Here is a 13,502-nt window from a genome sequence, read left to right as displayed (position 1 = left end):
AGAATAAACAAATATCACGTGACGACATGTTTACAAACAATTTATTTTTATTAACATGAGAATTTTAAAAATAATTGAAAAATAAATAAAATTTTCGTTCAATTACTTGGGATGTGATATATTACTACGTCAATTTGACGTCATTTCCTCAGTTCTACAACTTGTGTTATATACCTGTCGTCACACTCTATGCTAATCGAATAGAACGGGAAGAAGCGCGTTTTCAGAGTAAACAAATATGGCAGCAGATGGAAGAAGTAAACATCTTGGATCCCGAACAAATCAGGTATAACAACAACAAAAAACATAACTGTCTGATAAGAATTAAAAGCAAACAAAATGTCAGCTAAATATTATTATATACAGTTCTTAATTATCCGTTTTATTACTTTATTATGTTGGAAATCAACATTTCCACATCATAATAGAAGTTACTCTTAGGTAATTTATGATATAATTTATGGGATACAAGAAAAATATATTAACACTTACGTAATTACAGTGTTTACACAGGGATAATTCAGAATTGTTATTACTATTGCTTATGAAACATGCATTGGTAAAATTTTGGGTATGAACGAGTCAATCGGGATCTTTTTGGAGCTGTAGACCATGTCTATAGAAGTAAAAAATGTCAACGGAACCAATTGTCTACGTAGACTGGTTTTGGGGTCTTTATCTTGCAAAGGTTCAGGTGTAGACCATCGGTTCCGTTTCAGTTTTTTACTCCTATTGTAGGGTGACCAGGAGTCGTGTTCGGTAATGCAGAATTCCAACTCAGTCAGGCTGTGCTGTGATATTGGATGATATTCTTAGTAATTCTGACTTTGCTCACTGTAAGAATTTTTACTTGTTTACTCAGACTACTTTGGGTAGACTTAGTGATGTCTCTCTTTGTTTTTGCTTTGAAGAATTTTATGCTTACAACTGTAATGACTGCTTGTGCAGAATTAAATAACTTCATTTTTAAAGGTAAAGAAATTACTGTTTTAATTTATTATATTTACTTTTTAACTTTGTCTACCAGTTTTCCGAGTTGTCTGGCAAAGAATATCATTCAATAATGCTTGGTACATTCTGAGTTCCTCCCAGTTAGCCCCTCAGAATTTTGACTTAGTGTTTAGCTTTACTGAACACGACCCATACATCCCAGTTTTGTCTCCGTCTCCAATTTTGTCTATTTTTAATATTTGGTGGTAGAATCAGTTGTTGAATAAAGCAGTTTTATTAGCATGTTATTATAATAATATCAATTTATAGATCAATAAATAAATAAATTTTAAAAAATAACCGACATTCAATCAGTTTTAGACCCCATTTTCACTGATTCTGAAAGCTGTCCCCAGTTGGATTGTAAATATTATAGTCAGCCTATCTATGGTTATGGTCTACAACTCTGAAAAGGTTCCAACTACCTCATTCAGATCTGCATTTGTATTCTCTGGGTAGAGTTTTAAGCCATTTAAATAATAAAAATCCAAAAAATAACTCTTCTAAGAGAGATCTTTCATCACATGCTATTCTCCATAATTTTTCTTATTTTATTTCTGATTTTGTTAGAGATGCTCAAAAATTAATGCTAAGTTTTAAAATGTATCTTTTAATTAATGTTTTCAGGTGGAACCTTATAGACAACTTGCATGTGACGTATTGGAGTTCTGGATGTACATGTGTACATGTGTATTTTGCCATATTCGTGATGTTTCCGTTCCATTTTAACCTCATCTGATACATGACAGAGTAATCAAACTTTAAATGGGGGGAAAGTGTAAATTTTGAGTGGTTCACTAAATGATGAGATACAGTGTAACTAAATTTTAAAACAGAACAAAACAAATTTAACAATTACAAAAAAAATAAAATTTAATTTTATAGTAATTGAAAATGTAAACAGTTTGTTTAATGAAATATAGTAACAGATAGCTTCATCAGAATTTTAAATGTTGTCTGGAAAATTAAACAATTCATTGCTGGATTTTTTATATTTAAATGGACCCACGGGATTTCTCATCTTAATTAATGAAAAATGCAAAGTTTTATCAAAATCTATCCACTAAATTTTGAGAATGAACATGATTCTATAAGCCCATTCAAGACATGCCAGCGACTGTAAAATATCGCATGACTTTGTAGTGTGATTATTTCAATATTGCTTTGTTTCATGTGCTCCTGAAATGACCTTATATCTGAAAAACAAAGTTACGGACCCCCATTATTTATTGCATGTTTGGATTCTGCATTACAATTAATGGCAAATGACAAAGTTTAATAAAAATCTATTGAATGAATTTTGAGAACAAACGCAATTCTATAAGCCTTATAGAAAAGGTTTCACTTCAATTAATAAATTTTATGAATTTGTCTAATATAACTACATGTAGTTATTACTTTTTTCATTAATTTCATATTTTATTTTGCAGTTAGATTCTATTTCATTGGATAATGAATTGCACTTGTTATTTAAATCACAGATAGATAATTGTTTTCAATATTTACAGGTGAGTAATTACAATAATTTTGTATAATAAAATACTATTACATAAATCAAAATGTCCAGAAGCCATTTAAATCTAAAAGATATACAAAATTTAAAACAATGTACATGCAAATATTTTTGAACTAAAAATTCATTTTTAGGAGCCAATAAACTATTTTTTGAATGTTTACTGACTCCTAAAGATGAACTGTCATACATAATGCTGAAGTTTTATGTTTTCAATGTTAAACATATCAATGAATGAAGACAACTGTGATCTTAGCTTTCTGTTCCTAGTAACAGAAAAACAGAACAAAAGTATTAATAAGGCTTTTAATACACACTATTTACAATAGATACACAGGTTTTACTTCAATGAAAGTAAATAATGAAACCTTTACAATCATTTTTTTTTTTTTTTATATTTATCACTGTTGAAAGAACTACCTAAATCATTGTAAATTTCTATTCTAGTTTCAAATCAATAAATAAATTTTAGGTCAATTAGGTACTTTTCTTGTACCTTTTTTATTAATTACTTAGGATCCTTTTTGCATTTTTTATTAAGTACTTTTCAGTTGTGAGTATAATTCCTGTCTTATATATATGTAATGAATAAACCACTCTTATAATTACTTTGAATTTCAAACAGCCAGATTCCTTTACCATAAATTGCATAGTCATTATTTAGTCTTGATAGTCCAAAAATTAATCCAGAAATCCATTTATTTGATTTGCTGCCTTTTTTTAGTATTGGCCTTTGGTAAACACAAAATATTGAAAATTTATATTCAGCTATTTTCCTGATTTAACTAATATTTTTCCTCAGTCCTTTACTTATAATAAGCTTCTTGCAACATTTGATTACAGGCATTACCTACATTTTCTTGATGAAGAAAGAGCAATGAAAGATGCTCTTAATTATCACACAAAATAAAAATACAAAAAGAATCTAAGTATAGCTATAAGATTTTGAAGTAATAGTATCTATATATTTTTATAATTAACTGATACATGTTTATCCTCATAAATTTAATGTTGTAGGATAATTTAACCAAATTATAAAAGAAAATATTTGTAAAACTCATAAAAGAAAATATTTGGCAATCCAAGAATTACAATTCTTGGATTGCCAAATATTTTCTTTTATGAGCTTTAATCATAGATTATGGATTCTAAAATAAGCTAAAATTTACAACTAAAGTCTTAGAATTTCTCACTTTTACATTTATATAGTCAAATTACTTAACAGAAGTTGCATAAAAGATTAATAAACACTTTCATTTTGTAATTAGCTGCTAAATTCACTTTCACATCATTCTTAAGAAGTTTGTCATAATCATTGTTAAACACAATATGTATGATTATATTTACATACAATTTATTTATTTATTTTATTTACAATTAGGAAATATTTTGACATTAGATTTCCTTCCTCCATATCAACTTAAAACCTTTTACAGAATATATAGGAAAAAAATAGCAAAAACAAACAAACAACAACAAGAATAACAAATCACACATATTTAATTAAAAATAAGTAAAAATAAGGTCATAGGGAGAGGTCAAGCTGTTCTGTTTTGCTGCCAACATTATGAAAACAGAATTAATACATTTTAAGACTATACAATAACAAGTCTTTTGATGTCTTTTTCTCGCACTTAAGGAAAATAACAGTCTTCTTGTGGAGTCAACCTTTTATTAGAGGCTGCTTATCTGCCTCACTATGCAATTATTATTACGAATACAGTTTTAATAGGAAATCAACTGCTAGTATGCAACATTGTCAGATCAAGCCAATTGACTTTCCCACATGGGAAAGTTTATTCGTAAAGGGTTGCTTTCCTCTCTCCTGGTAACACATATAACTCAAAAGTATACTAATTATATAGAGGATTGGGTTCAAAGTTTGCATTGCATTTAACTATTAGTATAAACTGCCTTATATAAAGACATTCAGCAGTAATCTTTCTTCTATTCTTCTCTGGTCTTCAATTGTTGTTTCATTTATCTAAACACTTAAATACTGGAGAAGGATAGAAGAAAGTTTACCACTGAATATAAAATGTACAGTACATTGATATTTACATTTGCTTCTATTTACTTATTTCAATGAAAAAATTTATTTCAATACTTTTTGTTTGTAGATGTATTATATTTTAGCATATTTTTACTTATTATATATATATTCCTACATTGTTTTCTTTTAATATTAAAATTTAAATGCTTTTATAATTTTTTATAATTTTAGCTTAGTTCATTTCAAAATATTCAACCAGAATTAACAGCTTTATTGAAACTTTTTGTTTGGAAGGTAAGCTAAACTTCAAAATATTTTCATTATCAATGTAAGTTATTTTAATTTATATTGTTATTTTAAGTTAAAAATCCTATTTTTCATGTGCAGTGCTATTTATAAAACTTTACAGTAGACACAATTTATTTTTCTTTTTATTTTTAACTCTATAAACTTACTGAATTTGGAAACAGTAACTTTGAAAATTACAAAAGTAGTAAATATGTTTAATTCTAAAATTTATGTATAATTTACTTCAACATATAATTTTTATTTCTCCATTCTTTTCTTCTCAGGAAACAAGCTTAAATATAGGTTAATCACCAGTTTTCTGGTTCCAAATACGCCAGAAAACTGGTGTATGAATATGAGAACCATGCCAGAATAACAGTTTTTGCTGGAACAACTGAAGTGATGTAATAATATCTTAATACTAAATACTGAATCACTAATTATACACTTCCCATTCCCATGTCTCTAAAATACTTTAGATTGCTAGCAACTTAAATTTAGCATTTACTAAATGTAGATTGATATTTATATTTTCTTTTACTTACTTCTTTAGAAGTCATAGATAGGGTTAATTGTAAAGTAAAAGGAGTTAAAGAGAGCAGAAAATAGAGAAATTGCCAACTGCTACGGTGCAAATAATTGAAATAAATGTTCATAGCATATAATGCCATATGTGACCTTTCAGTGAACAAATCTGGTGGTTTTGGGAATTTTAAGCACATTCTTTGTAATCAAGTAGCAAATATGCAATAAATTCACTCTATTCTAAGATGTCTTTTTATTTTATAAATAAAAGTTTTCATCAATTGTTAGGTTTTTTTTTATTTTTACTCACTGTTTTATTAAAAATATAAAAAATATGACAATAAATATATATTCTATTAATTAAAAATTGAATAAAGAAATAATTTAAACAATTAAAATTTATTAATATAACATTAATTGGCTGAAAATTATTTTTAGTACAGTGTTATTTCAAAAGGAGCTACAGTTGGCCAACAGTTGCTAGATTTGGAATATAGAAATGAAAAGGATAGACAACTGCTATCAAGAAGGAAATCGTGGCTATTAGGAATATTGTTAATTGGTACACCATGGCTAAAACAAAGGATAATGGATAATCTATTGATATCAAATATATATGTTAGACAGGTATAATATTTTTTATATTTTGTTATCAAAATCATGAAAATTAATTGAAAGTCAAATCAAAACAGAAAAAGTTTCACAAAATTTTTAAAAAAATTTTGATTCTTTCAAATGTAAAGTGCTACTTTATTAAAACAAAATTATACATTGGAAGCATTTTGGGACTAAAGCCATTTATAGGTTTAACCAGGCCACTGAATAGTGATGGCTAAATGGTCAAGAGAGGTGGTGAAGGATGGGGACTCAAGATATCCGGACAGACCACCCTGCCTGAAAAATTCCTGGTGTTTTTTGACCTGTCTGGATCCAATCCTGGGTCCTCTGTAGTGGTAAGCTGTCACCTTATCCTCATAGCCATTTAGTCATCCCTATACAGTGGTTGCCAAACTGTTCCATAAGCCACAGACATGTCTGAAAATAAGATGGTACTTAATGAGTTGGTACAAACCTGCTCTAGTTATATCAATGGCAAGTTATCATCAGTTTCTTAAAATGTGCTGAAGGAATGTGGTTTGTCAAGATGGTGCACCACTCAAATAACTGTGTGACATCCTCTTCATGTTGTTCTGGTTGCAGATAGCAGTGGAAATGTAATATCTGGTGTATTTGTATCTGTTGCACTTTACTACCTCACATAACCAATGCTGGAATGATCTCTTTTGTCCCTGGATAAATATTTAATTGACATCCTGTATTTGAATATATTTAACTTTTTCACTTGTATATTAAAATTCTGTGTTTTAACCCAAGGGAGAACTCTGATATTTAAAATGCTTTGTAAAATGAAACTATTTATATATCAATATCTCGAAACCCAATGTATTGATACTAGGCCAAACGATTGCCATAATTAATCAGGCTAATATTATGCTAAAATTAAGAATTAGAAACTAAGTAATTTCGTATTAGAGGTAGACATTAGGCACCANGTTAAAAAATCGAAATATATAAAAATATTTATAACAATGTCTGAAATGTTATCAATTTAATACACCTAAGTACTCAATGAAGACTAAACGTATTAGAAAACAAAAAATTGCATCTAAAATAGTACAGTAGAAGCTGTTCTTTAGGTTAAGCCTTAGTCCTCCTCCCCGCGAGGGATTTTTAAAAAATCCCTTCTTAGTGTGCGTTTTCATGACATACCCTGTGCACCAAATTTCACCTCTTTAGGTTCAGCGGTTTGCTCTGGGCAATGATGAATCAATCAGTCAGTCAGTCAGGACAAGTAATTTTATATATTTAGATTATTAAACAGCAGATAGCTAAATTGAACTTAACATTTGATTTGTTTTTTTAGATTCAGTATGAATATATGAATAGAGAATTGCTGTGGCATGGATTTGCTGTAAGTTTTACATTAAATGTATTTATTTTTCTCATTGCTATAAGACATTTTTTTTATTTGTATGAATATTTAATTTAAAAATTTCAGGAGTTATGTTTTTGAACATTTATTTTTCTGTTCAGGCCAAGAATAAACTGAATCTTTTAAAAATTGGTGAGTGATCAAATAGATAACTTGCAAAACTCAAATTGTTTGGTTCTTTGACTTTGTAGAATGTGGAAGTTTTTGTAAGTTGTTTATTTGATTGATTGTCAATTTCTAAATTTTAATTTTAAATAATTAACTATAAAAATATTTGTTTTTGGTTTAGGAAATAAATTGGAGTTGATGAAAATGATTACTTGGTACTATTTTAACATTTTCCAGCAGTTTATTTTAAGCTTATAATAATAATAATAGAATGGAGCTCTGCATAAGAAAGAAAGTGTTTTGTCTGTGATCAAAGTTTAAAGCAACTGCATGACCATAAAACATGATTTTTTGCAAATACATACAACTTGAGAAGGCCAATGTCATGACAAAGCCAGAAATTTGAAATTCTATCTATGGGCTGAGCTATTCTAGGTAAAAGTTTGTCATGTAAAGGCTATATGTCAGTTGCCAGTTGTAAGCTAATTGTGCATTACATCAGTTGAGTTTCTGATTGCTGATTGCTGTCAATTTCTGATAATTTTTTATTTTAGGTCAGTTTAAAACCTCTTTTTGCAGTTGCGTTTTTCTAGAAAATATTTAGTTAAAAACAATTCCAAAAACGATTGAAATAAATATAAAATATTTCAGTATGGTTTTTAGTATTTTAAACTATAAAATTGTATTATCAAAGATTTAGGTTGCTTTCTCAATTGGCATTTTACAATTTTTAATCATTTATATTATAGCTTAGCTGAATTATCTAATTATTATTTTTAAGAGCAATGTTTTGTATACATCTCAAAATTTGAATATTTTACAATTTAAATCTTAATATCATTAAAATTTAATTGCAAATTTTGTGTCATTTTTTATATATAATTATGCAATCAAAAATTCAGGAAAAATTGTGATTACTCAATGCATATTTCAGAGGTAGAGAGGAAACAAGAACTTATGAATTCTCAATTAGGTTAATGTTGAATAGCATGTTATGAAGGAAAAATTCCTTTAGCAAGTTATTAAAATATTTTACACAGAATAATAAATTTTTTTATGCAAATTCCATTAACAGTTAAATGTATACTTATATGTTAATTAAATATATATTTATTCAAGTGTATACAACAAATATATATTTTATTACATATTTAAATATACAATATATTCATATTCATATGCTTAACACATTTTATTCACACACACACACATATTATATATATAGACACATATAATATATACACAGTGTGTAATTGGTTAACAAACAGATCAGATAACGAACACTTTTGCTAAAGATTTTTATGTTTGGGCAATGAACACATGATTGGATAATGAACACCTCACAGAACAAACACAATAAGAAGCGACATAAAATAATGAATACTGATTGGTCTTCCCTTGTCTTCAGACAACAATTCAAAACTTTTTGGAGTGCAGGAGACATCGACATCAATGCTCAACTCAGTATATACTGATCGGATAGTATTCCTCCGAACTTTGAAACTCTCCCTTGTAATTCCAGCCTTTTATTTTTCTGACAGAAACAATTTTTTTATAGTATTCATGAGACTGTTGGGTGGGCACTCATAAAGTTTTGTGTTGGTTTTATTTTCGAAAGGTGAGAGTATAATAGCAAAGGTAGAGAGTGGGCAGATGTCTGATGTCTGTTGCTGCTGGGCAGTATGGCTTGAACAGGTCTACAGTAGGTTGCTGTTCAATCTTATCTAAGAAAGATACTGTATTATCAAGAGGACTCAAGCAGTGTAAGGAGTAACAAAAGTCACATCTGAGAAATAAAGAACATTGAAGAGCTCGTAATGGAACCTGAAACAAATCTGATGACAGAAAAACACCAAGAACCCTTGAATGAAGAACACCAAGAAACTTAGCAAGATATGTTTTCTTTTGAAAGAGAATCCAAACCAGGACAAGGTTGAGGTTAATAGGCTTAGGGATCTCTACAATTACAATGTTATTAATTACTTCTGAAAAATCTTGAAGAAAGAAAAGCAATCGACGTTAGACAGATTCTTTAACCCCCACAAACAGAAAAAACATGACTAATAAAAAATGCAAGACTTGTGTATATATGTATTTTTATTATTACATATAAATAAATGTAGTAAGAAAGTATATATTTTTTTATTTTTTGGGGTCTCCAGAACGAATTAACCAAATTCCCATAAAAGCCTATGGTAAATCGATAATCGGTTAATGAACAATTCAGATAGCAAACAAAATCTTGGAATGGATTGTGTTTGTTAACCATGTAATTACTTTGTACAGAAAGTAATTTTTTCATGGGAGCAACCATATTGAATTTGCAAAAAGCTCAACAGCAAAATTAGCTAGCACTCCCAGCTTACTAATTCCATTAAAAATGACATTACACAACTTTAAAGTAAATGCCAATGAGCACAGCACTCGGACAAAAGTATACAGGTTGAGCATGCTGACAGTAAAATTAGCACAGAAGTAAACGCACCCATATTTATCAACTTAATTAATTAACATTTAGCATTAAGTGAGTAAATGGAGCTGAACAGAGATATATTCAAGATTAATTATAAAAAATTATAATACAAATGAAGGTGAAATCTGCCCAAAAGGATGACCATTTTATTTCTTTTTATGTTTTAAGACAATACACTTTTTCAGCGACTGAAGAAAGGTCAGTTGTTGAAAAAGTGTATTGTCTTGGAACATAAAAAAAATAAAATGGTGATATTTTTGGGCAGATTTTGTCTTCATTTTTATTGAAAAATAATTCTCCATCGACGAAAATTTACTGATAAAAAATTATGTTTTCACAATAGTTAAGAATGAATCTGAGACAGATGCATTTGGAATCTTCAAGTGTTATGTTCAGAGCATTAAATAAATCATAAAGAAACAAACAGCATTAATTTAATAATAATTCCAAAATTACATAAGTTTGTATACTTGAATGAATTTTCACTTACATATGGGAAATGACTTCTCAAGAAATTGTATCATTTAAGTACCATTTTCTCATTACAAACTAAACTTATATGATGACAGAGTAATACTTATTTCTATTGAAATAAGCTGCTGCTTCTTCAGTTGATGTCATAATGTCTATATGCTTTCCATCAATAGAGCCTATAATTCCAGGAAAAGCATATTAGGTATAAAAAAATTCCATTATTCTTACAGCATCCTGCTGTGATGGTCAAGAGATTATTTTTTGATTTAACACTAAGAGAGAATTAACAACCTTGTTTAAAATATTCCACACAGTTTGTCTAGCATATTAAAACAATCGCCATTACCCTTAGAGAAAAGAAAGAAAGAAAAAAAAAATGTTTTGTATTTAATATCAATTATTTGTTGATTTTAAACTCAGTTTAGTTACACCATAAAAGAGCAACATCACATCTATTTACTGGGTAAAACAATTGCATTAAATATGTATTATATATATATGTATAATCTGCTATTCTCTTATATACTTCATCTGATTTCATATATTACTTTGTATAAACAAACCTGAATGATTCTTGATTTGCTAATGTCCATAGGCAGCATAAAAGCTGCTTTTGAGGAGAGGCAGGTTATCTTCCAGAGAAAGTAATTTTTCTGTGTCTAAAATTGGGCTTCTTTTTTAAAGGAGACTTTCAAAAGATTCTCTTGTAAGTCTAAGATGCTGTTTAAAATTGATTGGATTATAAAAAGGTACAGTCTCTTCAATAAAAGTTTCTATCTTTTTTATTTGAGCTTATTTTTTTTTATCTTCTTTCATTTTTTCCACAATTATATCCACAATAAGATCATTCTTGTCTGATTCGGAATCAAGTAATTCTATCTGTAACGTAACATTTAAAATAACAGTTTTGACAATATTATTTGCAGGAAACTGCCATATTTCTTGTTAGTGTTCATGTTTACTTTTGAACTGAACATGTAAGCATGAATACACGTGTTAATGACGTCACTTCCGGTGTTCAGAAATAGCACTATTAGCTCAGAAGTAAATGTACCCTATATGACATCCAAACATATTTTCTTTATTTTCAAATTATATATTGAATGGCTCAAAAGTCAGTTAACTATCATTTGGGTCATCCTGTATATAATATTCAACATTAAATCAAAGTATAATATAAGCAAACAAAATCTTGGAATGGATTGTGTTTGTTAACCATGTAATTACTTTGTACAGAAAGTAATTTTTTCATGGGAGCAACCATATTGAATTTGCAAAAAGCTCAACAGCAAAATTAGCTAGCACTCCCAGCTTACTAATTCCATTAAAAATGACATTACACAACTTTAAAGTAAATGCCAATGAGCACAGCACTCGGACAAAAGTATATAGGTTGAGCATGCTGACAGTAAAATTAGCACAGAAGTAAACGCANATTGGCTTTTTTTTTTTTTTATAGGAATTCCTATCATTTGTACTTCCCATAATTAATTTGAAACGATTAAAAAATATAATAAAAAGATTAACGTCATCAAAAACAAGTTTTCATGCTTCCGAGAGGACGACAAAAGACTTCAAACAATGCGCCATTTGCGAACAATGGCCAACGTTTCCCCACGATATTGGTTGTAAGCATGTATTTTGCTACTATTGCATAATGGTAAGAATTTTAATAATTTTTTTAAAACATTTATACCCTTTATTAAAGTGAGTAAAATATTGAAAAAATTATTATTTCCAGAGTAATATAATGTCAGATCCAAACTATCAGTGTCCAATATGTAATTATAAACAGGATGTTATATCAGTCAGGCCTGCTAACACCGTATAATGAACATTACATAAAAGTTTAATGTGCAAATTATTCTCAAAAAGGGACAATGTAATATTTATACAAATAACTTCCCTATTTTTTTGATAAAAAAAAGAAAAAGGTTGCCATTAATAACCATTGTTAAGTGTCTCCCTACATGTAAAGTTGGTGAACTAATAATTTTGTAATTATACAAAATAATTTCACTTTAAAATTAGAAATTTTGTAAACACAAATTATGTAAAAATGTAAATTCCTTTTTGAAAAAAGTAAAAAATTATATTTATTATGTTGCAGTTTTTGAAGGCTTTAATTATACATTAGATACAATGTAAGCGGCACGCTTTTTTGTGATTTTTTGTCTCAAAAGTATTTAATTACTCACTCAATTTAATGATAATTGATTATTTTAAAATTTCATCAAATAAAATACAATCAGGAATTGTTAGAATTTAATTAAAATTTTTTTGTATTTAGCTTTTTTTTTTTAATTTAAAACTACAAACTCTTCTGTAAAGTGTATGGCTTATGTTAAACGATACTTCATAACACTTATTATCACATAAATTATTATCGTAGCAATTATTAAACAATTATGAGGTAGAATGTAGGAAGAGAAAAACATAGTTCAAGGTTAACTGTCTCCAACAGAATTCTAATTTTAAACGAAAGTTAAATTTTCCTGCAGGCGTGCTGCTGCATACTAATTCCTACTTAAACAGTTTAAGCAAAATTCTAACGTTTTCCTTACAATTAATGTTTTCCCCCTCTTTTCCCCCTAGCAGAAAACCTGATGGCTTTTCAATTTCTAGAGATAAGGAAGAAGAAGGGGGTTATACAAGTTACACATTGCTAAGCTCATTAGTTTCTCATAATAAAAATACAGGAGCCAGGGATTAATTTTAATTAAAAAGGAATTTTTTTTAAATTGTATTATATGCATATAATATAATCTACTTTCTGTTTAAAATAACAATCGAATTGCGATAAGATTGTCTCCTGTATTTTTATAATCGCTAAACAGAAGAGTCTCTCTAATTTACTACAGAAAAATTAAAAAAAAAAAAAAATGAAACGTTTAGATACAATTCACGCGTTTCCTTTTGTCGAACGAGATTTAAAACGAAAACACACGGCGTGACGTCACCTGCAGGGCTCCCGTGTTTAATTTTCTAACAATAGATGTCTCTAACAGAAAAATAATCTTATTAAAATGATGAAAAGAAAATAAAACAATGAAGGCTTAAACACCATAAAGATCTTTTCATTAACTTAAGTATTTCCTTTAATATAGACTTATTTCGCTTCAGTTCACTCGGATAATGCTTTATT

At 28.4% G+C, this 13,502-nt stretch overlaps 1 protein-coding gene across 1 annotated transcript; it reads left to right on the top strand.

Annotated features, from left to right (window-relative positions):
* The first annotated feature begins 24 nt into the window (after positions 1–24).
* Positions 25–12,421, top strand: LOC111636640 (peroxisome biogenesis factor 2-like). Its single transcript, XM_023381921.1, has 7 exons — positions 25–286; positions 2,421–2,498; positions 4,728–4,790; positions 5,748–5,939; positions 7,234–7,281; positions 11,817–12,017; positions 12,099–12,421. Exons 1-7 carry the CDS (start codon positions 239–241, stop codon positions 12,186–12,188), a joined length of 720 nt encoding a protein of 239 aa, XP_023237689.1. The 5' UTR covers positions 25–238; the 3' UTR covers positions 12,189–12,421.
* The last annotated feature ends 1,081 nt before the right edge of the window (positions 12,422–13,502 follow it).

Source organism: Centruroides sculpturatus, unplaced genomic scaffold (assembly GCF_000671375.1).
Source record: "Centruroides sculpturatus isolate CEXI.00-Female unplaced genomic scaffold, Cexi_2.0 scaffold685, whole genome shotgun sequence".
NCBI lineage: Eukaryota > Metazoa > Arthropoda > Arachnida > Scorpiones > Buthidae > Centruroides > Centruroides sculpturatus.
This window is presented reverse-complemented; position numbering and strand designations above follow the sequence as displayed.

Bases quoted from the DNA above. Each gene is read 5' to 3' on its own strand.
- LOC111636640 (XM_023381921.1), top strand. From the start codon at position 239: ATGGCAGCAGATGGAAGAAGTAAACATCTTGGATCCCGAACAAATCAG. The intron at 287-2,420 runs GTATAACAACAA...TTTATTTTGCAG, and splicing joins TTGGATCCCGAACAAATCAG to TTAGATTCTATTTCATTGGA. The intron at 4,791-5,747 runs GTAAGCTAAACT...AATTATTTTTAG, and splicing joins TGAAACTTTTTGTTTGGAAG to TACAGTGTTATTTCAAAAGG.